A 23419-nucleotide genomic window follows, 5' to 3' on the forward strand; every position below is an offset into this window, starting at 1 on the left:
TTATATTTCTTATTCTTGGTATACTGCTAAGTGGTAGAATAAAATAGAATGTAAAGGTGTCCCATCTTCCCCCACCCTACTCTATATATAAACTCGTATACTGGCCGTTCTATAACGTTCCGATCCCGTTCCGGTTTGTTGCCATACTGTTTACTTAAAAGCATGTTATATAGTGGGGTGGAGGAAGATGGGACACCTTTAGCACAAAATAGATAAATATCCTGGTCGTGTTTTAAACAATTAACAATGGTCTATGAGAGTCGCGAGGACAAGGTTTTATAATTCTTTGAATTATCTTTGCTTACTACCAAAATGTACGAGAAAATAGAATGAAAAGATGTCCCATCTTCCCCTATCCTACTATATATAGATATGCATGTACCGTATACTATACGCGCAATATTAGTGAAACGTTTGTTTCCTTTTGATTTCCATCTGTACGCCTGGTGTGACAGAATTGATGTTCCATGTTCCCCCTTCCGTGTTGCGGTTTGTGGTAACCAACGTCATTATAATGACAATCGGATAATAATATGTAGGCGCCTTATTGGTTATATTGTACTGTGGGGAAAGATAGATACCGTTAGCACATAATATCCCTATTTCCTATTTTTGTATCAAAATTGAATATAACTTGTTTATCCGATGAGTGCCTATGGTGGCGCTTAGACACAGTCGTTACAATACTGTTTTTATAAAACTGCGTCGTAGATCATATACGTTATTATGTGAATTATCTGTAGTTGTTTTATGCTATAAAAAGTGCGATTGTGGGCCGTTATTACCCGTATAAACGGTGTAGTTATATTTTAACCAAGTGGCATATGTGTTAATGGCTGCTCTTTGATGGTATCCTATTCTATACAATGGTCGTGTTACAGCATTTTTACCCAACACCGCATCGAATGTATATTTAGCCATAGAGCATGTCCGCGTGTCACTCTGGTTAATGCAGGCGTATCAATTCCCGATGGGGATTTTTAATCAAATTACAGCGTCTTATATTAAACATCGCTGAATGATCCGTTCCGCAACTCCTGCCTGCGACTGCTGCTGACAAGTAGATTATTCTATACCGTTAAATTTACCGCTCAGCATTTTGAATCAACTTCTGTACTTACCCTGTTAAAGCATTCAACCTAGCGACTATTGGATAAAGTTAGAGTACAGAAACGCAACTATTATTGATTCGTAGCACCAGCAGTATGAGAGAAGGTAGAAATTATAACTCACAGAAGAAGAGCTTCGTTTGATCAGATTAAGTTGCTTTGCTCAGAATCTCAGAAAATATCTCAGACGAAACGTGTTTGGTGACGTGGCAGTTATGGTGGTACGGGTCGCTACTTATCAATGCTGCTGTAACAATTGACTATTGTGACGCAGTGACTGGACATCGTAACAAAATATTATTTTAACAAAGGAAAGTCTTTCAACAGACATATTATCTTAATAATATATTTACCCGGCAGGTTAAGCGTGTTTTCGTACTTGGCATCAAAAGACACGGATCTCAAAAAGGATTAGTCTAATAAACCAAATGCACGGCAAATATTGTATAAGAATAGTATGTACATAGGTATATTAAACTTATGTAAAAAGCAAAGGTTCAAGTATACCGATGCAGGGGTTTATCAGCAATAAGGTGTGCGTTGTTTTGTTGACCCTGAGACTGTATCTATATAGCGGTTCTTTAGGGACGAGTATAGACTAGCTCTTAATAAGGTTGAATCAAGCGGTTGGCGACGTTCGTTTGAGATGGCTAACGAAGACACCGGTGAGAATTCCACGAACGCACCATTGGCGGTTGCTGCTGACACAACACAAACAGAAAGGCGAAAGCATTCCAGCTTTGTCGGTCAAATTATTGAAGTTCGTGACAAAAAGGGCTTGTTTCATGCAGCTATACCGATCGTCCCATCTTGTATATCTTGGATATGCCTTCTCTTCAATTTATTCACTCCAGGAATAGGTAAAACTATTTTAGTGATGTTTAGTTTTGTCGCATTAATTTTTACTGTTAAAATAATGTTAAAGTTTGACACAAAAAGTTTTTTGTATATGATCATACTGGGCGCTCGTGTCATGTTTCATTTTTTTGTCAAAAGCGGTTTAATCAATCTTAATCTTTTATATAGGAACTTTTATCATGGCAATATGCACCCTCTGCGGATGTAAAACTAACTCGGTAAAGCCAAACAAATGCAAGGATTTCGCTTTAAACATCTTATGTGGTTTTCTTCAATTAATTCTGGCCGTTATCCTTGTTGGTTGGATATGGAGCATATACTGGGGAATTAACATTGTAACGATAGCCAGTAAGTAAATGAATGAATGTAATTTACTCTATACTGGCATGGCTGGAGAACGACACTCGTTATAACACGGGTTTTCTGTAAAGTGTTCATCTTTATCAATGTGTTTTACGGCGTTATAGACCAAGTTACATAAGCTGTGTTTTGTTTTATATAATTTTAAAACTACTTTCCTGGTGCAAAAATCAACTTTTGTTATGGCCGAAATTTCGTTTGTTACACACGGGCGTGATTTCGTTACAGAAACAGTCGTAGAAGTATTTGGCACTACAGTAGTGATTTTGAATTTCACGTCATCCTGCCCGTAGAATATCGATATTATATACAGACCGTATTCGTTTAAATGTCATCTTTGTGCTCACATATCATAGCGTCAAATCGATAATACGAGTTGAAATCTTTCTTAAACAGTAAAAACAAATATAGTAGGGTGGGGGAAGATGGGACACCTTTAGCACATAATATCTAAATATCCTGATCGTGTTTTAAACAATTACTAACGGCCGATGGGAGTCATGAGCATGTAGTTTTATAATTTTTTTTGAATGTTCTTTGTTTACTACTAAACGGGGCGAGAAAGTAGAGGTAAAAGGTATCCCGTCTTCCCCACCTACTGTATAAACATTTGGGGGAATGTGGTTCATGTATTAATTTTCTTGTAACGTCCCACTTTTGGTAGTGAAATAACATTCGCAGAATTATCGTGTTTATACTCACGACTTAAAATCGTTTTTAATTGTACACCCGAAAGATTCCATCTTAATACACACAGTAATATACAGTGGCAATGAATCCATATCCTAATACTTGGTTGAGATTTTTGTCGTAGGAAAATTTGTTTAAAATCGATGTTAAATTAGAACGCAGTGGTGGGTAAATAAGATTGTGCATAAATTGACAGAATGTCACACGCTTCTATTCCCTTAGGTAATGCCCATCTTGCACGTGATGTTTGCCACATCCGTAGCCTATTATTGATTACATTTAATTACTGGTTTCGATTGTCCCCAGTCAGTGAGATTTATTTATTTTGTTTCTATGTTCAACAAAAATTTTCGCTTCGACGTACGAGAATCCTCATTTGCAAAGCTTTGGAAATTTTATGCGTTTAAAAAGTTTGCAGCGTTAGACGCTGAGCGTGACTAACCTTCATTTGTTCCATAAATAATTTAACACCTCCGGCCTGTGCTGTTTAAACCAAACTGAAGGCAGTTAAATTGCTGCCGAATACGCTTTTCTAATTCACCCAAATTAAACAAAGCTATTAAACATTGCATACAGATTATAATTAATGTTTTATCACTTGGAAACTATCGCGTGGTGTGGTACATATAACAAGTAACTATATAACAGGGTGGGGTAAGATGGGACGTCTTTTTATTCTATTTTCTCTTCCCATTTAATGGAAAACAAAGAAAATTCAAAGAGTTATAAAACCATGTCTTTACCGACTACTATGGACCGTTGTTAATTGTTTAAAACACGTTCAGGATGTTTGGATATTATGCACTAAATGTATCCCGTCTTTCCTTATTCTAATATATATCGGGTATCGGGACGACTTACAAGTTCATCACGCTGTTATGTGTAAAACAAAGGTGTTAAGCATTTGGTATAACAGCTACGCAGCTGTGTTATATTGAAACATTTATTATAGAATATAGATTAAGCCATTTCGCGGATCCGTGGCAATAGTAAACAACACTTCTATGCATTTACAAGGCAAGATAAGAGGCCAGTACACGCCGCTATTTACCTTTGCATTCTAAATTATTTTAACACGGGGGTTTGTTTTTAGATGAAACCGAGGAAAGGAAAAAGGCTGATAGGAAGAGACAACCGATCTATAAGCCGGATGATGGGAACGTATAAAGAGAACGCCACTTAACCTTACATGGGTGCAACTATTTTGAAAAGCAATTTGTTATAGACGTTTTACCAGGACAAACAAAAACCATCATTTGGTGAAATGTAAGATGTGAAAAATATTGTTATATATTTATATAAACACTATAAGGCCATGCTATATTGGCTATTAATGTTACAATTTCAGTTGGCATCCGGCAGCATAAAGGCTTAGGTGTAGAGCTGTCGGATTTAAATTAATCCATGTCTTAAGCTGTCGATATAATGTTGAAAGTTTATATAAGACTGTTGTGATTCGGGATCGTGAGAACAAGTATATAGGCCATATATATAGGTGTACTTCGTAAAAGTTGATTGTCATGTGTACAAATATAGTTGTTCCTTGTGCGTTTTTCGAATTTGTTACTTGGTTGATATACTTTATGCTAGGTACGACGTACGAAGACTATTTCAACATAAAGCTATATAGTGTATATATATGTGTTTATCCATACGTTGCACCATTACAAAAGCTATTACTGTATAGTTTAATTTTGTTTGACATTTGAGCTTCCATATAAATATAGGTTATTAGGCCTAATGTGTTAAAATTTTATCAGTTATAAGTCTATACTTCTAATTGATATGACAAGAGTTGTTATACAAATGTAGATACTCGTGCATGTTGTTTTTTATTGTTTTTTTTATCTTGCTGTCGATTTTCGATCCAGTTGGCAAGATATGTTGTTTCTATTGTCACTTGCTTTTTGATGTGCTTGACACTTTTATGGGTCCTTTACCTAAGAAATTGGAAAACAAATGCTTAATCTGTATAATGAACATGTTTTACTTCTACGTAAATTTGATAGCATTAGTATGTTTGAACAAAACAACTGAACTGCCTATATTTCGTTTAAAATGTGTGATCTTTCGTTTATATTTTATTAAAGCATGCAAAGCTTATGTTGAAACGATTTCAAAGTAGTGGCGCAACTTTTAATGATGAAAAAGGATATTTTTATAAACTCTAAATACTAATTTATATTCATATAACAGGCATATTTTATACAAACTTTTGCCAGGGATCTGATTTTGCTTTTATTTAATTATAGTCTAGTTTATGTATGTTATATAGTTAAGATTTTTATTTTAACCGCCTTGATCGGTCTGCGGTGTAATATCAATGGTATGTCTGCTGTATATTTTTCACGCTGAAATACTGAACTGACTTGATTCTGCCGTGTGTTCGTCTCCTGTCTTCTTTCCAATGAACCAAGCATGCGATTTAATATGTGGCATCATGAAACGGCTGTTCAGGTCAAAGCGCATGATTTTTTTCATTAAATCTTTCAAACTAGAGTTCAGTGTTCCCGCAACGCTACTAGGTATATGCAGTGTATCTTTTTGGTCTTTGATCAGAGTTTTAATGTTGGCATCACGAAAAGGCATTGACGAGCAACACATAATGTACAGTATCACACCCAAGCTCCATATATCAGCAATCGTCCCTTTATAAGGTATACCTTGCAAAAGCTCCGGTGCCGCATACGCCGCACTGCCACAATACGTTTTGCTGTTTTCGTTCGGACCAATCTCTCTTGCAAAGCCGAAATCCGCTATTTTGATCGAGTTTTTCTTGCTCAGCAACACATTTTCGCATTTAAGGTCTCTGTGTACAACACCAACCTGGTGCATGTATTCTACACCAGTGCACATCTCAGTGAAGAATTTGTGACTTTCTGAATCTTTCAACGGCCCTCGTAGCCGAATGTATTGCAGTAGGTCGCCGTGTCCGCCCCACTCCAGAGTAAAATACAGTTTACTTGATATTTGAAACAATTCATAAAGTCGTATTAGGTTCGGATGCTTTAACTTTTTCATAACTTCGATTTCACGCGGAAGAAATTTCTCCAAAAAATCTTTTGGGGCTGTTTTCTTGTTAATTATCTTTAGCGCCACTTTCACCTGACTCGTGTCTCCCGGTTTGACCCATGATGCTTGCTTTACTTTCGAATAAGTGCCCTCGCCCAAGTCGCCAAGGACGGTGTAGCCTTTCTTCTTTAGGTGATTCGTATCATCAGCCGAGAAAAATGATTTAATTTTTCCCATGACATTTCTTTTGCATATTATTCATAATTCATTCACACGCACAACTTTTATCTTAACCGTGATGACGAAACAAACGAATATACGGTGACATCATAGAAACTCATACAACGTAAGAACATGTCATAATACAAACTTTGATGCATTTAACATGTGATGTTTTACAAATGCAATAATTACTAAAAATGGACTGGAATCTTTAAAATTGTTCAGGTCACTGCTGTCTTCCCGGCAATGGCCTCTGACTCGGCCTACTTACGCAGTATAGGTTACCTTCTGGGTGGACGAATTAACAGCGGGTCGTTTTCCAAGATCCACCATGCAATACAAGTCTCAAATGGCGATGTTGTAGCTGTGAAAGTGATCGACTTGAAAAATATCAATATTTTCTTCCGGACAAGGTTTCTGCCACGGGAACTTCTAAACATAAGAAGCCTAGATCACCCGAATATAATACAAGTACATAAGCATTAACAGTTACATTGGTATTTTTTTCTCTTTGGTGTTGTTTTATTTTTATGCTAATATAAACGTATAGCTTTGAAGCTTTGAAAATGCAGAGTCAAAATGTCGACGTTGCATCATTTTTAAGATCGTATACTAGCTAAACGTTTGCAAAGTTAAATGTTATCCAAACACCCTAACAGTTAAGGTGCGATTATTTCTGCAGGTTCGAAAGATCGCCGAAACAGACAGCAAAGTGTATATTATTATGGACTACGCCAACAGTAACTTACGTGACCAAATTATGAAGCATTGCTATATTCCCGAGGGTCAAGCTCGCAGTTGGTTTTGCCAGCTAGCGTCAGCATTGGAATATATGCACCGTCGTGGGGTGGCGCACCGAGATATCAAATTAGAGAACATATTAGTCGACGACAAGAGAACGATCAAACTCTGCGACTTTGGGTTTTCAAAAATGACCGACCGTAGGAGTGGCATTATACCTGAAAGTAGCACAACATACTGCGGATCACTTGGTTACTGCGCACCCGAAATACTACGCCGGACACCTTACGACCCGTGGAAATCGGATATTTGGTCGCTAGGTGTCGTGCTTTATAGGATGGTGGTTGGTGGAATGCCGTTTGGGGAAGGGAACGATTTGGGAAGTGTGAAAAGAATCTCGATCGCCCAATCCAGGTCGCTAGAATTCCCAACTTTCCCTAGGACATCCATTGAATGCCAAGAGTTAATTAAGAGGTATAAGTAAAGTGCAGTTTCATATGCAAAGCTATAAAGTTAATAATAGAACTGACCTGTGATTGTTATACAGATGGGTGGGGAAAGATGGGACACCTTTAGCACATGATTTCCAAATATCCTGATCGTCTTTTAAACAATTAACAACGGTCTAGGGGAGTCGTGAGGATGCGCTTTTATAATTCTTTGCATTTTTTTGTTTACTACTAAATTGGGCGAGAAAATAGAATAAAAATGTGTCCCATCTTCCCCAACCTACTATACATAGTTAGTAATGTCACCATTTATAGTTAGTAAGGATGGTATGTATAAATGTGAAGCTAGATTCATGAACAGTGTCATATATGAGTGTCATATTTACGTTAAGAAAGGTCATTCGGCTTGGAAACTTCGGATTTAGGCTGGGTTTGCGATTAATACGACTTCGCACTGTTTTTGTTTAGGTTTTGACTTAAGTGAAAGGTTTGTGTACACTGTACAGGTTACTACAAGTCGTTCAATGAATTTCCCATCAGCTTTTGCTTTCTGTCGATTTAGGTTGCTAACAGTTGAATCCGAGAGACGGATCACTCTGCTCGATATTTTTAAGTCTCGCTGGGTGAACCACCCCGTACTCGACATTGGACATTTACACCAACAGCAAAAACACATACAAAGACTTCCACAGCAACCAACCCATGATGATCCTGCATTGAATAATAAAGTGATTCGGTCGGAAATCAACGCCACGCAGGGCGAGCGGTCTATGATATCTCGCATTAGAATGAGACTCCCTGTTTTGAATCCACGAAGAAATAAACGAAAGCACGCATAGCTGGTATATCTTTGTTGGTTTAATCTTTAAAAGTTACGTCATAGTTTGTACATATACGTTGTCTCGAAGGTGTATCAAAAAAGATACATTTTGTTGGTGCAAAACCCTTTATTTATTATACAAACGCATCTGTTCACATTAAGTTTTCAGATACACCCCCATCTAAAACAACTGCACAGAATTTATATATTTTATCTAAAACGTTCGAGGCGGTCATCTTCTTCATTGAACTATACAAGTCGAGCTTCTAGTCAATGCTTGTGGCAGGTTGACCCGTTTACGTAGCTGTACACGCTCCATTACCTGCAAACAAAGGAAGAATGTACCATCAGTCTTATTGCGTTAGTGTATTTGGGTGCTAATGGATCTAAATCAGTTTTAGTTTTCGTATATAAGTTAATATTATGCAGATATCGTGTGTTAGTTAAAAGCGTCATGCATACTATAGTGTAGAATTGAGAATCGAAGCGTTGTTACGAAAATAAATAGTCCCAAGATTTTAATCATTTTTTTTGCCTCAACGCTGATTACTCAAATGCGGTGCTTGCAACGTTTACAGCCAAACGCACGCGGTAACTCATTTATTCTTGTGTACAGTTAGGCAACGGTCCTTGATGCATAAAGTATATTGAGTGAAGTCAGAATCAGCAATAAGACCAGAAGTTCAAAAGGATTAAATTACCACAAGTAACGACGTGTTAGACTTACCGCTAAGTATTCCATTATATCAATGGTTCCAGTATTGTCCACGTCGATTTGACCCATAATGTCTTTGAGTTCTTTATTTGTGTAAAGGTGTCCCTGTTTTGTGAGAAGGGCTTCCAATTCTTCGCAGTCGATGGTCTGCAACGCAAGTAAGAACACTTTATGATGATCGTCTTTTGATGTATAGTAGGATGGGGGGAGATGGGACACATTTATCACATAGTATTTAAAAATCCTGATCATGTATTAAATAATTCATAAAAATCTATGGAAGCTGTGAGAATAAGGTTTTATAATTTTTTGAATATTCTTTATTTACTACCAAATGGGATGAGAAAACAAAATGAAAAGGTGTCCCATCTTCCCCCACATTACTATATGGTAATATTTGATGTTTTATGTAGTTGTATTGTACTGTATGTCTTGTCATCTTTTATTAGTTTTTGTGAGGTCTTACCAGATGGCAACACTACGTTTTTTCATACCAGATGCGCCGTTAAAAGATTATTTATATATATATGCTTTATTTTTTGGTCGGTTCGGTAATTACCCAAACTCGCCTTATGCGCTGAATAAATAAGTGTAGAGTGTCAAACATAAATAGAAAGTGTATTGGTCTGTTTACGCATTCCCTTGACAAACACGCCAGACAATTCTTAGCCAGTTATTTATAGTTTGTTGTTGATCAGAATCAGACGAGACCGCTACAAGACCCTACGAACTGCCCTTGGCATCGACGGGTGTCTTCTTCAGTATTTCGCATTGTACGTTACAACCCCCTGCGTGGAACCTCTTGTTTGAGGGACAGTTTAGGCAACACGACGTTTTGTTTTTCAAGATAGGTACATCGGTATATACAAGATACCGTACTGGTTAGGTTACTTTTTGACAATAGGTTTTACGAAGTGTCAAAGATAGGGGTTGAAATTTAATCGTATTTGTCTGAAGGAAGTAGATTGTTTTTCATTGTGTGAACCGTATGAAGCTTGATACATGTGTTATGATCATCGTTTATAGTTACAAGGGCGGAAGATTCTTTGTAGTTGTATCAGGTGTTCATCGTTTCATTATTGAGTTTATATTTATCGCGGCCTTTCTCTCTTGTTTTTTTACGTGGACCTGTCTTTTACATAAATGAACGACTTGGCATTTTGTGAAGATACGTCTGTTATAGACGGCTTTGGGATTAGGTTTATTAATCGATACATATTTGTATTTCGTATGTAGGCTACTCTTATAAGAAAACAGCATTACACCGATTTTCGTAATACTGTGGGATAACAAAAATACCGAAAGCACATAGTATCGCATATTTTCTAAATTTGAACAACGCCCCGTTTGCATTCGTGAGGATTAGGGTTATTTAATTTAAATATCAGCGTTTATCAACAAATGCGATGATAAAGAGAATGAAAACCTGGACCATCTTACCTCAGCAACCTAAAATAGTAATGAAATAATGGACCATCCTACCCCAACCTACAGTATATGTATCAATATTATAGTATTGTCACGGTTAGATCCAACTTACGCCATCATTGTTAATATCCCCTTCCTTAAAAAACTTCTCCGATGTAAAAACCACTGATAGTTTTAACTCCGGGAACTTTTCAGCGATCTCCTGATAAATATAACTTGGTTTAAAAATATGTTTGTGTAATTATGACTTTTTACGCAAAAAATAGTAATTTTGTATCTTTCCAATCAACGGCTATAACTTTGTAAAATTTCGACTGCGCGGGACAATATGGCACTCGTTTTAACACTGGTTCATACAGATATTATATGTATTATTTCCCAGCTATTGCGAACGTCTAAAAAGGGACAACGGAATATCTTACATCCAAGTGAGCAAGACGATCTATTGCTTCTTTGTATTTCTTTGGGTCAATCTCTGCTGCCGGTGGTGGTAACTCTGATTTTACTTGAACGTTATTCGTCGCTTTCTTGGATGTAGAATTGCTGGCAGCCTTCCCTCTGCCTCTACCCGCCGTCTTAGGTCGTGACAGCATTGGACTTCGACCTCCAGCTGCCGTTCGTGGCCTCACCACTCCAAGTTTGTTTGGCGGAACGTTTGAACTTGGTTTGTTGTTCTAACATAACACCATTTTGTTATTCATTTCGTCGAAAAATGCAATGATGGTCATATTATTTAAGAAAACGAAGAGAAAGAAATTAACAACAAACAAATTTGACTTTCGCATAGGTTTATTATAAGCGTAAATCTCTAGAAGCCTATTTATTGTGAAATGTAGACTTGGCCAACTCTTGTCTAAATCTCATGTCCCATAGCGTGTCACATTTCAGGAGTACCTCGGTCACGGAGAATAGAAAAAAGAGTAATTGATTTTGTTTGTGAATATACATCGGGCCTTACCACGGGTAGTTCACGGGAAAGCAAAGCCGCATTTGCCGCCGCCAGTTCTTTCTTTTCCTCCTCTAGTGTTTTTATCCTTTCATGGAGATCGTAAACCTTTGCTTTGTATTTTTGTATCTCGGCGTCTTTCTGTTTGAGGTCAATACGGAGATTGTCTTTTTCCTGGAGATATATCAGTTTACGACTGTAGTTTTGTTGCTAATTTCGTTTTTTTTACCAATTAGTATGTGGTGCCAACACAGGGTAAAATCTTGAGACTGCAGCCTGTCTCTTTTAGAATTATATGGAAAAAGAGGTATTTCCTTTTTTGTCCTGGTTTTATTGAAAAAAAACGAACTTTCTATGCTAACGCCCGATTCAATGGATTAGTGTTGGTCAAGTTAATTTTGTTCATACAATCCTACAAACTTACCTTCACATATTCAATAAGAACGTCATCTGTACTGGGTTCGGCAGATCCGCTATCTGAATTCATTATTGTGTAAAACTAAAATATCAAATTAAACCTGTTTGGGAAAACGTTTAAAATGTCTTTACCTCATTCTGCTGCTTAAAATATTGTCAGCCATACTAAAAGTTAGGTTTCGTAGAAAAATCACCCTAAATGTTTCATATTTTAAAGAAAACATTGCTGAATATTGTGCTGCGCGTTTGTAGCTGTTTTATGGTTAAGTTTATTTTATTGCTGCTGTAAGCTTAACTTTCGGTTGAATACATTCCCGTCTCTGCCTCCGACCATTATTACCCTAAATAGCCTAACAAGCGTGTTCGGCTTTGTATTATATATCTCATCATCAACTATAGACTCCAGTGAGGTATTTGTTATTTAGGACCACAATACGCCACGTGATATAGGTGTCTTAAGTTTCCTTTCGGCGTTAAAACAATGAATGTTGTTCTCATGGGATTGTTGACCAGCTGTTTGTTTTCAATTAATGAAGCGGTAAAGTGCGTTAGTCATTATTATTTTCAAATAAAATTCCATTTTTTAATGAAGCATTAATAGGGGGGTGAAGATGGGAAACCTTTTTAATCTATTTTCTCCTTTAATTTGGTGGTAAACAAAGAACATTTAAACACGATCAGGATATTATGTGCTAAATATAATGCGTCAGTTTACCGATAAGGTTGTAAAACTTTACATAAAGTAAAATGTCCTTCTTATGATGTTTATTAATCGTGGTCTATTGTTATTATTTTGGGGCGAGAAAGATTGGACGAGGGTGCGAACAGTTGGTAAACTATTCTGCATGCTTTGATTTCGTTTGATTTGTTGCTGTGTTTCATGTCTTTGATTTTGGTACCAAGTATCTCCCGAAAACCCACACATTAAAGATTATATAAGGGTGCGGTAATATTGCGCATTCCAACTTTTTGCTGTTGTCTATACCAAGTGCTGGAGGCATTGATCTGCTGTAGGTATTCCCGCCACAATAGGAACTTCCAATATTGATTAACTGCAGTGTGAACAAATTAAAATGACAGCTTCTCTAAATTGCTTCTACTGCCGTTATAGCAATGACGGTTCAATTATTTATTTGATTAATTGATAATTTAATAGGCGAAACATATTAAACTGCCATGTAAAACCCGTGAATTCAGATTGTGTTTGGAATACTAAAATTTTATACACAACGCGTATTAGACGTCACATATCTTTGGCCTAACAGAATTTAGACCAGCGCTAATTATAGGTTCAATGGTTCAATTAAGATGCATATTTGCTCGATTCCGAGTATTACTAAACAAGGATTATAAATATACAGAATTACATAACTGTATCCTTACTACTCTTAAAAGAGCGAGGCCATTTGTTGAAACATAACTAAGTAATACGTGGGATATTAATTATGGGACTATTTAAATACCTACGTGGTTTTTGTAAACTGTAGTAGTGTAGTGTAATTAAAAGCGGCGGAAATTTAAGTTTCTGCCTTATTTAACTTTTGCGTATGATTATGATATAGCTATACTTAAATGCAGATTTGCTTGGGGCATTTTAGGAGCATAAATTTAAAATTTCACCGATCCTAGATCTACAAAATGAGAGAGCGGAGTGAGAGCGTTAAAGAGCAAGAAAGAGAATAAAGAGCTGCTCTTTGTGCTACTTTTTCGAAGAACTGCGAACTTCGTATTCTGGTCACTCAAAATCAAAAGTTATATAACTTTTTGTGGGCAGGTTTAGTGAAACGTTGCTGCGAATATACATTTCAGTAGTAAGATATCACTTACGTGGTTGCCCGTATCGTATAGAGCTGAATATTGATTACATCTGTATATCAGAATTTACTGTTTGTGACGGTAGCCTTGTAATTTTCTGTTTGTTTTAGCTTTGATTATAGTTCTTTTGCATATATGCATGCAAGCATAGAATATATGCAATTCCTATTTATGCAGGCGTATAAAAGTTAACATGTAGATCTAGTTTTTAAATAAAAAATGTATATATATATATGTATATATAGATAGATATTAAATAAAGGTTATGTAATTATTTTGAGGCCTGAACTTTAATTTGTAGGTTATTACATTGAAAATCCTTTACATTTTTTATAACGTTTTATTGTTTTTATTTGTAATATTAATTTTGAGAAATTCATGTTCACTGATCTTATCAATGACAATAATGTTAGTGGTTTGCAGTTACATTAGTTGGTGTGTGGTTAGATAGGTTGTATATGTCACGCTGCAGGCAATAAGCCTTACCATGGTAGGCTGAGTTAACGCAGACTTTATTATAATGTATTGCAGTATCCTATTTCTAACTAGTTATGTTGGAGAAAACGAACAATTAAACAACCTGTTCATTTGTATAGTGCTTAAATTCAGTAGAACATACTGTACCAACTACCAACCATAGTGTGTGATTTTAAAAATGAGCTTAAATTTTTACCCTTATATGTGTATTGACTAAGCTATATATGTATCATGTATAAACCCTTAAGTCGACTATATATATTTTGTTAAAAAACAATTCTCGTTTTTGGCTTTAGTACGATAATTTTTGTTTTTGTAAGAGAAGATAAACAGAATTTGTTTTATATAAATACTATAAACTATTAATTTGTGTTGATTAGGTTGTTTTAAGTACGAGTTTTGTGATCTGCTTAATTACAATGTCAACATCTGGCTACTGGGTGAAGACGGCACGCCTTGATCAAGGATCTGTGGGAACGTTATCGGAAGCCGGGGACAAACTAGCAACTGTGTTTGTGGGTGTGTTAACAGGTGAGAATCACTCTAATGAATTAAATATTTGAAAACTAACATTGCATTGGAAAACGTACTTATAAATTTATAAAGCCAAACGAACATCAGTTTGCTACTAACTTTTGGGCAGACAAGAGAAAATAATATTTTTGGCACTGAATAAATTGTCTTAAGGTGTGTGAATTAAAAATAATTAAAATTTTTGATTACCTTTTTAAAACAGTGAGCGACCGATGTTATCGCCGTGAAACAGAAGATAGAAGCGGGCCCAACTTACAAAAGATCATTACTGAAATGAAAAGGTGGTTAAACATAAAGGCTATATATATATATATACATTTATTGTTTGGAAGCATATGTTGTGGACCAGCGGTTCCAAAAACTGGGGTTTATGAACTAACTGCGGTCTGTCCGGCAGTTTTCAGAAGGTTCGCAATGGACAGCAATGATTGTGATACCATAGTAAAGTGGTATGCATTGGTGTTTTTTTGCATTTTTACTATAGCATTTTTTATTTTTATAGAGCCGCAAAATTTCAAAACAAACTTTATTAATGTTCTAAAATCTAAATTGATAAAAATTCACAGGTTCCAGGTGGTGATTAAAGTGCACAAAATAGTTCCGGATGAGAAAAATGAAATTAAGGTGATAAGATGTCTCAAAAGAAAATTTCATTTTAGAATTATGATTCTTCTTTTACGTTTTACCATAACCTGTTAAGTGTGAACAAACTTTGTTGTTTTTATATTATTTGTTAACAGAGCTAAAGTTTTTATACTGGTGGAGCCAAAAAGTTTATAATACTTTATGCCTGGTAACAGAAATAACAGAATACCCGTCCATGGCTCTACAATTTTCAATTATTTATTGTGTTTCTTTTTCTTTTCTTTTTCTAGTAAAAAATCACAATAGCAATTTTACATCTGACAGAAACTTGTGTTTCACTACTTTATAGGAAACATTGAGAGATTGGTCCGATAGATTAGGTGTAAACCTCATTCTTACAACGGGTGGAACAGGATTTGCTGCAAGAGATATAACCCCTGAAGCAACTCGCTTGGTTATTGATAAAGAAGCTAGTGGGATGATGGTAGCTATCACTGCGGCATCTTTGAAAGCTTCTCCAAATGCAATGTTGTCTAGGTGGGTTGTTGAGTATAACGCAGTCATCTTAATGGTTTGACATATATAAATATATAGTAGGAATGGGGTAAGATGGGGACCCTTTAGCACATAATATTAAAACTTCCTGATGGTGTTTAAAACAAACAATTTGTGGGAGTCTTGAGAATATGGTTCTATAATTCTTTGATTGTTCTTGTTTACTACTTAATGGAACAAAAAAATAAAATGAGAAGGTCTCCCATCTTCTCCCCAAACTAAGCACCAGATCCTTACTACATTTCACTAAACAAGAATCCTTTAAATATATCAGCATCCAGTCAGAGTCAGGGTTAGATCCTTGAAGTGTATTACCAGACTACCAGTTATGGTATAAACAACTCTTTTTGCAGAGTTTCTTAGTTTGAAATAAACAAGATATATATTGGCGAATTTGTTCTCATTTTGTTTAACAATTTTATTCTCATTTTATTTAACATTTAACAATGTTTTACAACCGGAACCGACTGACGCAATTGATTTTCCATTTTTACTGCCTGCAAAAACTGAGTGTTTGTACCAAAATTACATTTTTATTGCCAGCAAAAACTGAGTGTTTGTACCAAAATTACATTTTTATTGCCAGCAAAAACTGAGTGTTTGTACCAAAATTACATTTTTATTGCCAGCAAAAACTGAGTGTTTGTGTCAATTGAACAAAATTGTTTTGTAGAGCTGTATGTGGAATCCGGGGCTCAACGTTAATAATAAACCTGCCAGGAAGTTTAAAGGGGTCAGCTGTGAGTTAATCTTATGTCATTATCTTATATTTTACGTCATTATCTTTTATTTTACTTCATTATTTTTTATATTGTAATGTTGTTTTTTTGTTTTGCCTGCACTTTCCTGTATGTGTTTGTTAAGAACTAAAACTTCTTAAGCGGTCCTGCACTGTGTTCATTATAATACCATAGCATTTTACTGGGATAGGTGTTTTAATTTAAAATGAAGGGGTTGATAGACACATAAATTATGGCAAGAAGCACAACCCCTAGCTTGAAGATTTTATTACATTGCTTGCACCATAGTGTGTGGTTTTTTAAGAACTAGAACTTTTTGAGCAATCCTGCCTGTGTTCATTATAGAATCCAAGAAACGAGTTAACAGATATGCTCAAACAAAGACAGTAAACATTAGTTGCCTGGCCACCAGCACTTTCACTGTAGACTACTATAATCAAATGTCATATTTTAAGGGTAATTGTGTAATAATTGGGAGGCTTGGGAGTGGGACCCAATCTTTCAGTTCAAAATAGGCTTTGCCTTTAGTCGTAATTAAAGAAAGGGAAAGCATAACAAAGGGACCCAACATAAATATAAAATCTGGCCCTTTGCCCCTGCTCAAATACTATGTATATTAAATATTACAAAGAATAGACTGGAAAATATGACTTAAATGATGAAACTTGCAAATGGAGACATGAGCATAACATAATCACCTGGATACGCCAATATTCACACAATGTTATTTACCAGGAATGCCTTAGAGTTGTCCTTCCATGTCTTCCCCATGGCTTGTCTCTGCTTAGAGAAGAAACCAAAACTGTCGCTGATGATCATTTTAAAATACAACTAAATGAAGTAGCGACCTCTCTCATTGCAGCGAATGTTTCACAACAAACACCGTTTCCACAAATAAATAGCGTCATACAACAGAATGGCATTTCCCCTGATGACCATGCAGTAAGTTTGCCACTCATCTTATAACGACTAGTTTTTCCCGCTACGAGAGGATAAATCAAGTTTCATTCATTCATACATTAAGACTGTTTACTTAACATCTTTGCTTTTTATAGAAAAATTATATTATATAAACACAAACATTTTCCCCCAGATTCGAGTTACATTGGACCACCATGTCCCCACACATGCTTTATCCAGTGATTCTGGATTATTATCAGCAGATGATTTGAACACCATCAACCTTGATATTGCCAATGATAGCTTAACTAACATGGTGGTAAGTCGTGTTCAATTTATATAACGTGTGGTTTAATCCTTGCAAGAATTGATTTGCTTAAACCACTACTGTCAGTTTCTCATTTAGCTTTCTGTATAATTACTATATTTTAACTTTTCGCTCCAATTGCCTGTAGTTTAATAGTTGTATTATATCAAAAAAAAAATTTACAGTAAACATTTGCTGCATAAAAGTTAAAGCTCTGATAAAACAATTTCTAACTTCTTTATTTCAAATGTTTTTAGAAAGAAACTAATGGCACTCAAATTCCGCAAAAAACAAACGGAAAACCAGAGAGTGTTGTTTCAGGTAAGCATCCACAATGTGCAATTACAAAAGAATTTCATTTTTGTATGACACCTTTATGATTAGAATAATAAAATGTGCATAGCTAATTCAAAAAGTCTCCAATGCATTTTGTATTTAAACTGTGCATAATTATTTTTAGATGATGTATAGATTAATATTTATTTAACAACAATGAATATTTTTAAGCAATTGTGAAGAATCAAAAAGTGCATCTTAAATTCTGCTATTCCTTCTAAAGATTCATTTTTTTATTTTTTTTACGTTATTTATTCTAGATGATGAATTTAATGTGCCACGACGTCAGCGAACTTCACCCTACCCTCTTTTATCGATGGATGAAGCATTTTCTTCCATCTTAACCAACGTATCTACATTACCCATCATATCAAAGTATTATAGTGGTAAGATCATGCTATATTTAAAAAATTCTGGTTATTTAACAGTGGGTATGAGGTGTATGAATGCACAATGTGTGTCCCGTGTATAAGAAGACACCCATGGTATAACTCAACAGTGAGCATGAGGTGTATGAATACACAATGTGTGTCTGGTGTATGAGAAGATACTTATATTACAACCCAACAGATAGTATAACAGCATATTACTGTTCAACTGGTGTATGCGAAAGTATTTACAACTCCCCATACGTACAGATGCAATTGACCACATACTTGCTGAAGACATTCGGGCCAAAGCTCCAATTCCACCTTTTCCTGCTTCAGTAATGGATGGTTATGCAGTTATAGGTAAGTTAATAGTTATGTTCATACAACTACTACTTGTGTATGGTTTAAAAGTAATGTACAGTGAATATTTTTCATTATTGTTCAATTCTAAATTTTTAAGTCAAAATATTAGGTGTATTATCCTTTGATTTTCTGGTCAGTTTCAATAGAGTTTTGAAAACATTAATTTAAAATACCAATAAAGCTTTTTATTGCGAATATCAGGTAAACTGAAATATCTGTGTTGAATGCTTTGAACTAATTAAGTATTTTACAAAAAAAAAAAAAGTTATTAAGACTCAATGTGCAGATGATATCGATTCTTAACAAATCAAAGGTGTACCAGCTCTTTATTGCAAATATTGATGAACTAAAAAATAAACATATGCATTGTTTTCAGGCTTGGACACCCCATGTGACCTTGACATCGTGGGGGCGTCGGTTTGTGATCGTAACAACTCCAACCACAGCAAGGGAATCCGCATCGGGAAGGGACAAGCCTTCAGGATCAACACAGGAGCACCTCTTCCTCTTGGAGCGGATGCTGTCATCCCAGTTGAGGACACCGTTCTCCTCAAGGAAACAGAGAATGTAAGTTTGGTCTTCAACATCAAGACAGGGTTTGTTAAACTACATCTTTCTTTTACCTAAGCCACAAATCATGACAACAATCATAGCAACCAAACAACTCAGCATTTCCTTATAAATTATAACCTTTTTTATTAAATACCATACAATGAAGTTAATAGTTCAAGAATTTTTTTATCAATTTGAAATAGTACAACTAATAACATCACTAGAAACCAAATTCTCTCTTTGTCTATGGAATCAGCCCTTTTCTTTTTTATATATATTGTTTATGAAATCAGCATTTTTCTTTATCTTATATGATATCTATGTATGTAGGGTAAAGAGGAATTGACTGTCCGTGTTTTGAAACTTGTGCGACCGGGTGAGAATGTTCGACCTATTGGTTGCGATATCAAAACTGGAGAGGTGGTTCTTAAGTCTCAGACTAAAATTGGGCCCTCAGAGTGTGGTATACTCGCCTCTGTTGGAGCAACCACTGTTAAAGTTTACCAGAAGCCAACAGTGGCTGTGTTTTCTACTGGAAGCGAGGTATTTCAAGGTCTACATGTGTGGTAGCTTGTGAGTGGGCATGAAGTGTATGAAACAAAACACTCTTGTTATAATGACAGATCAATTTCCACTGAATATATCACTAGAATACATGAAACTTTTTTTGTTTAATTTATAACCCAAGACTGTATCTACTTAACTGACTTTTCTCATAGACCAGCTGTAGAAGAAAAGCAAATAATCAGTACTATCTCTTTTTGTTTTCCATTTTTTCATAATTATCATATACCAAATATTCCCACAGTTGGCAACACCAGACACAGAGAACCTTGGTCCTGGAGAAATTCGAGATTCAAATCGAATTCTTCTTATCACAACCTTACAGTCCAATGGGTTTAAAACGCTTGACTTTGGTATTGTACCAGATCAACCAAAGGACTTAAAGGCAACGATATTATCTGCATGCGAGAAAGGTAAGTTATCTGATTATCTGTGTTCGTGCTACATGTGTTTTAAGTAGTAATGTAATTTAAAAGTGTTTTATACAAGAAATACAGGTTTCATATATTACTATATTACAAAGTAAAATTATCAACCATGAAATCTCAGAGTTTTATTTTAAGTTTATATTACATGCATTGCAATCGAAATTTCCATTCTTGATTTGAACATATTAGTATTTATGATTTGTTTGCATTATAGATTCCCGCTAAATGCATTATAATGGTATGCGATGTTATACAACTGCTATTTTATATTCAGTTAATCAAATTAACAAAAGTCAAAAATGTATAGTTGTACCAAATACAATCTACAAAAAGTTATGACTAAACTAAGCAAACTTTAGTAACATATATTGTAATGATTTATTCCTTCAGCCGATGTATTGGTGACCACAGGGGGTGTGTCAATGGGGGAAAAAGATTTTTTGAAACAACTTCTTGTGAAAATTGGAGCCAAGATTTTGTTTGGACGCGTTTTTATGAAACCAGGGTAGGAATACTAATAGTCTAATACATTATGTCTTTGGAGTTTCAAACCATGGTAAAAGCTAATACAAGCAGCTTATTTTAACAGTAGTTGTAATATTTGTATTTTATAAAAACAAATTGAATGAAAATGCTGTAAAAATAACACGTTATTTAAAATCAAAATGTTTTTAAAACCGTCGTTCTTTTGTCTGGTTTACACTGCTTACATAAACTTAAACATTTCTTAGAAATAGAAGAGAATTTCTTTCGCATTAGTGTCCTCGGGCTATAGCTTGATTTATGTGAACTCAGGTTATAAAACTTTGGTTGTATAACAACACTACTTATACCAGTGTTTCACAATATTATTTTCCAGTGTTGATTTTAAACATTTTCCATAGAAACATAAATGTCTATGACCTGTTAAATTTTGGCAAATATTGCAACCACACACTATTTCTAATGCATAATAAATTATGCTAAAATTATATATTATAAAAAAATTGTATTTGTGTTACACTGATTAAGTATATACCAAAAAGCAAAAACTTTTTATATCTTTTTAATTACTGCAATATTCTTTAAATCTAAAGATTTTTCGTTTGGAAACAATGCTGGAGGTTTTGGTTTAAAGTTTAAATGTTGTTTTTATGTTTAGGAAACCAAGCACTTTCGCCACTCTTGAGACTGGTCAGCGTAAAAAGTGCATATTTGCTCTTCCAGGTGCGTTTGTGCGTGTGTGTGTGTGGTTTAGGATTAAACTCAAATATTTAGCTTACATAAGCAACGTTAAATTGCCTTCTTTGTGGGAGATTTCTGCACACGATCGTTCAGCATTTAAAATATTTACGTGGCACGACCGTTTGTAAATCTTGTTTTTAACTTTGCAGGCAACCCGGTGTCAGCTGTTGTGACTTGCAACTTATTCGTTTTACCAGCATTGCGTAAACTCAGTGGATTTCAAGAACCCCGACCAACCATATTGAGCGCAAAGGTTGGAAGATTATGTTACGTTTTTCAAATTATATCTTTTACCCATTTTTATCAAATTTTTGTATGACCCTTATTTATCCTGAATTGGCAGGGAAGTGACAGTTGTTATAACACTGGTGTTCTGTTCATACAAGTCATGCTTGCTTACAAGTTTATGTTACTGTTTGGGTTTTTGTTATTTTCCTGTATAGCTGGCAGTTTACAAACCATTATTGAGCATTGGGTAGGAGCGATAATTGTTAAGTGTCTTGCCCGCACATTGATATTTGTTAAAATGTGTGTGCTTTAACTGCTTTCGTCCACTTTTCTATTCATAATGTTCTTCACCTTTCACCCAGTTATCCTCTGACGTGCGACTTGACTCGCGTCCAGAATACCAGCGAGTGCAATTGCGCTGGGAGCCCAGAGAGCCCATCCCATGGGCCCACAGCACCGGGCGTCAAGTCAGCAGCAGGTTGTTGAGTATGCTCACTGCAAATGCTCTACTGATGCTACCCCCGAGCTCCGATGCCTGTAAAGTGATCAAACGCGGTGAAATTGTCGAAGCCATGGTTATCGACCGGTTTTAGTTTTTTATTTTTATCTTTCATTGCTTCGCCCTAAAACAGTTCCATTTTGTAAATTTTATCCATTTTTTGTGGTATTTTCTTGTCAAAATAACTATGTTTAAGTCAAAATAACTGTATTTATGATCAAAAGGCTAAATTTGCAAAACACACGGCATTGCTTTTGCTCTACATATTCTTTGCTATAAACCAGATCTGGATTTTTAAATAAATCTCCCACAACTATAAGGTTAATTCTGATAAGAACGTAATTGAAATTATTGCAGTCTTGTTTAAAACGCATTGTTGATAATAGTCAGTTTTAATTTTATAAGGTCTTTAATTCTCCACTTATTGTTCGTAAACGATTATTTGTAATTATGTATAAATAAGCAATAATTACCGCTTAAAGCAATGGCACCATTTATATTTAAACACTACAATAAAGTTAAATTATTTTGTTTTAATTTATCATACATGATCATTCCATACCGCGCTGTTTTAACTTTTCATACCACATTAGTGTATCTAATGCACAATAATCACATCCTCATGTGCCATTTGTTATATTATAAAAAATGCAACAGACCTATGGGATTAAAACCCAAGTAGTATTTAACAAACCGATTTCGAAAATATATTGCACATTAGGAGACCGAGCAACTGAGCTAAATTTTAAGGTTACCTGACTTGCCAATGCATAAGACCTGACCCATAAAATATAGCACAGTGTATAGTGAGTGTACTTTGTACATTTAAACTTTCTTTTTCTTGTTGTTTTTTGGTGTTGCCGTGTTTGAAAGAAGTCACATTTAACAAATATTGCAAACTGCATTACTTGTGGGTGTTTATTTTACATGTGTGTTATCAAAATGGTAAAAGTTAGCACTTTTAAGGGATCGAAATATGTGTAATATCTGTCATTATTGAGCAAACATAATAGTAGCATCGGCGAGCCTTGAACAAGCAACCTCTAGAATATAGATTATAAGCAGGAGCCCTTACCACTAGATTCATTACAAACTATGTACAAAGTTGTAAGTTACCGTGTTTGTCAGCTCTCGAGATTAAACAGTCGAGAAGTACCATAGAATATTTGGTGCT

General features: G+C 35.3%; 5 protein-coding genes across 5 annotated transcripts; 3 read left to right on the top strand and 2 right to left on the bottom strand.

The window, feature by feature from the left end:
* The first annotated feature begins 308 nt into the window (after positions 1-308).
* LOC100183220 (protein stum homolog) lies at positions 309-5390 on the top strand. Its single transcript, XM_002130280.5, has 3 exons — positions 309-1969; positions 2136-2315; positions 4111-5390. Exons 1-3 carry the CDS (start codon positions 1756-1758, stop codon positions 4182-4184), a joined length of 468 nt encoding a protein of 155 aa, XP_002130316.1. The 5' UTR covers positions 309-1755; the 3' UTR covers positions 4185-5390.
* On the bottom strand, positions 4863-6291 carry LOC100185582 (testis-specific serine/threonine-protein kinase 1-like). The gene is made up of 2 exons (XM_002130330.4): positions 5387-6291; positions 4863-4957 (listed from the first exon to the last, which is right to left on the bottom strand). The coding sequence occupies exons 1-2, from the start codon at positions 6264-6266 to the stop codon at positions 4914-4916; spliced, it is 924 nt and encodes a 307-aa protein (XP_002130366.1). The 5' UTR covers positions 6267-6291; the 3' UTR covers positions 4863-4913.
* A 168-nt stretch (positions 6292-6459) lies between these two features.
* On the top strand, positions 6460-8284 carry LOC100176180 (testis-specific serine/threonine-protein kinase 6-like). The gene is made up of 3 exons (XM_002130258.5): positions 6460-6722; positions 6934-7466; positions 8004-8284. The coding sequence occupies exons 1-3, from the start codon at positions 6498-6500 to the stop codon at positions 8278-8280; spliced, it is 1035 nt and encodes a 344-aa protein (XP_002130294.1). The 5' UTR covers positions 6460-6497; the 3' UTR covers positions 8281-8284.
* Positions 8280-12164, bottom strand: LOC100178497. Its single transcript, XM_002130364.5, has 6 exons — positions 11775-12164; positions 11363-11524; positions 10827-11078; positions 10517-10606; positions 8989-9123; positions 8280-8583 (listed from the first exon to the last, which is right to left on the bottom strand). Exons 1-6 carry the CDS (start codon positions 11835-11837, stop codon positions 8503-8505), a joined length of 783 nt encoding a protein of 260 aa, XP_002130400.1. The 5' UTR covers positions 11838-12164; the 3' UTR covers positions 8280-8502.
* Positions 9015-23152, top strand: LOC100180861 (gephyrin). The gene is made up of 18 exons (XM_002130228.4): positions 9015-9134; positions 14440-14590; positions 14796-14874; positions 15160-15217; positions 15528-15715; positions 16407-16473; positions 17209-17415; positions 17567-17692; positions 17938-18001; positions 18277-18402; positions 18655-18747; positions 19127-19317; positions 19633-19845; positions 20111-20279; positions 20685-20799; positions 21436-21500; positions 21668-21771; positions 22109-23152. Exons 2-18 carry the CDS (start codon positions 14479-14481, stop codon positions 22337-22339), a joined length of 2208 nt encoding a protein of 735 aa, XP_002130264.1. The 5' UTR covers positions 9015-9134; positions 14440-14478; the 3' UTR covers positions 22340-23152.
* Positions 23153-23419: the final 267 nt, after the last annotated feature.

Source organism: Ciona intestinalis, chromosome 11 (genome assembly GCF_000224145.3).
Source record: "Ciona intestinalis chromosome 11, KH, whole genome shotgun sequence".
In the NCBI taxonomy this organism is placed as follows: Eukaryota; Metazoa; Chordata; class Ascidiacea; order Phlebobranchia; family Cionidae; genus Ciona; species Ciona intestinalis.

Bases quoted from the DNA above. Each gene is read 5' to 3' on its own strand.
- LOC100183220 (XM_002130280.5), top strand. From the start codon at position 1,756: ATGGCTAACGAAGACACCGGTGAGAATTCCACGAACGCACCATTGGCG. The intron at 1,970-2,135 runs GTAAAACTATTT...TCTTTTATATAG, and splicing joins TTTATTCACTCCAGGAATAG to GAACTTTTATCATGGCAATA. The intron at 2,316-4,110 runs GTAAGTAAATGA...GTTTGTTTTTAG, and splicing joins TAACATTGTAACGATAGCCA to ATGAAACCGAGGAAAGGAAA.
- LOC100185582 (XM_002130330.4), bottom strand. From the start codon at position 6,266: ATGGGAAAAATTAAATCATTTTTCTCGGCTGATGATACGAATCACCTA. The intron at 4,958-5,386 runs GTCAGTTCAGTA...CCAATTTCTTAG, and splicing joins CGAACACACGGCAGAATCAA to GTAAAGGACCCATAAAAGTG.
- LOC100176180 (XM_002130258.5), top strand. From the start codon at position 6,498: ATGGCCTCTGACTCGGCCTACTTACGCAGTATAGGTTACCTTCTGGGT. The intron at 6,723-6,933 runs GTACATAAGCAT...TTATTTCTGCAG, and splicing joins ATCACCCGAATATAATACAA to GTTCGAAAGATCGCCGAAAC. The intron at 7,467-8,003 runs GTATAAGTAAAG...CTGTCGATTTAG, and splicing joins TGCCAAGAGTTAATTAAGAG to GTTGCTAACAGTTGAATCCG.
- LOC100178497 (XM_002130364.5), bottom strand. From the start codon at position 11,837: ATGAATTCAGATAGCGGATCTGCCGAACCCAGTACAGATGACGTTCTT. The intron at 11,525-11,774 runs GTAAGTTTGTAG...ATATATCTCCAG, and splicing joins TTCTTATTGAATATGTGAAG to GAAAAAGACAATCTCCGTAT. The intron at 10,607-10,826 runs GTAAGATATTCC...TATATTTATCAG, and splicing joins ATCGTCTTGCTCACTTGGAT to GAGATCGCTGAAAAGTTCCC.
- LOC100180861 (XM_002130228.4), top strand. From the start codon at position 14,479: ATGTCAACATCTGGCTACTGGGTGAAGACGGCACGCCTTGATCAAGGA. The intron at 19,846-20,110 runs GTATTTCAAGGT...ATATTCCCACAG, and splicing joins TGTTTTCTACTGGAAGCGAG to TTGGCAACACCAGACACAGA. The intron at 21,772-22,108 runs GTTGGAAGATTA...CCTTTCACCCAG, and splicing joins CAACCATATTGAGCGCAAAG to TTATCCTCTGACGTGCGACT.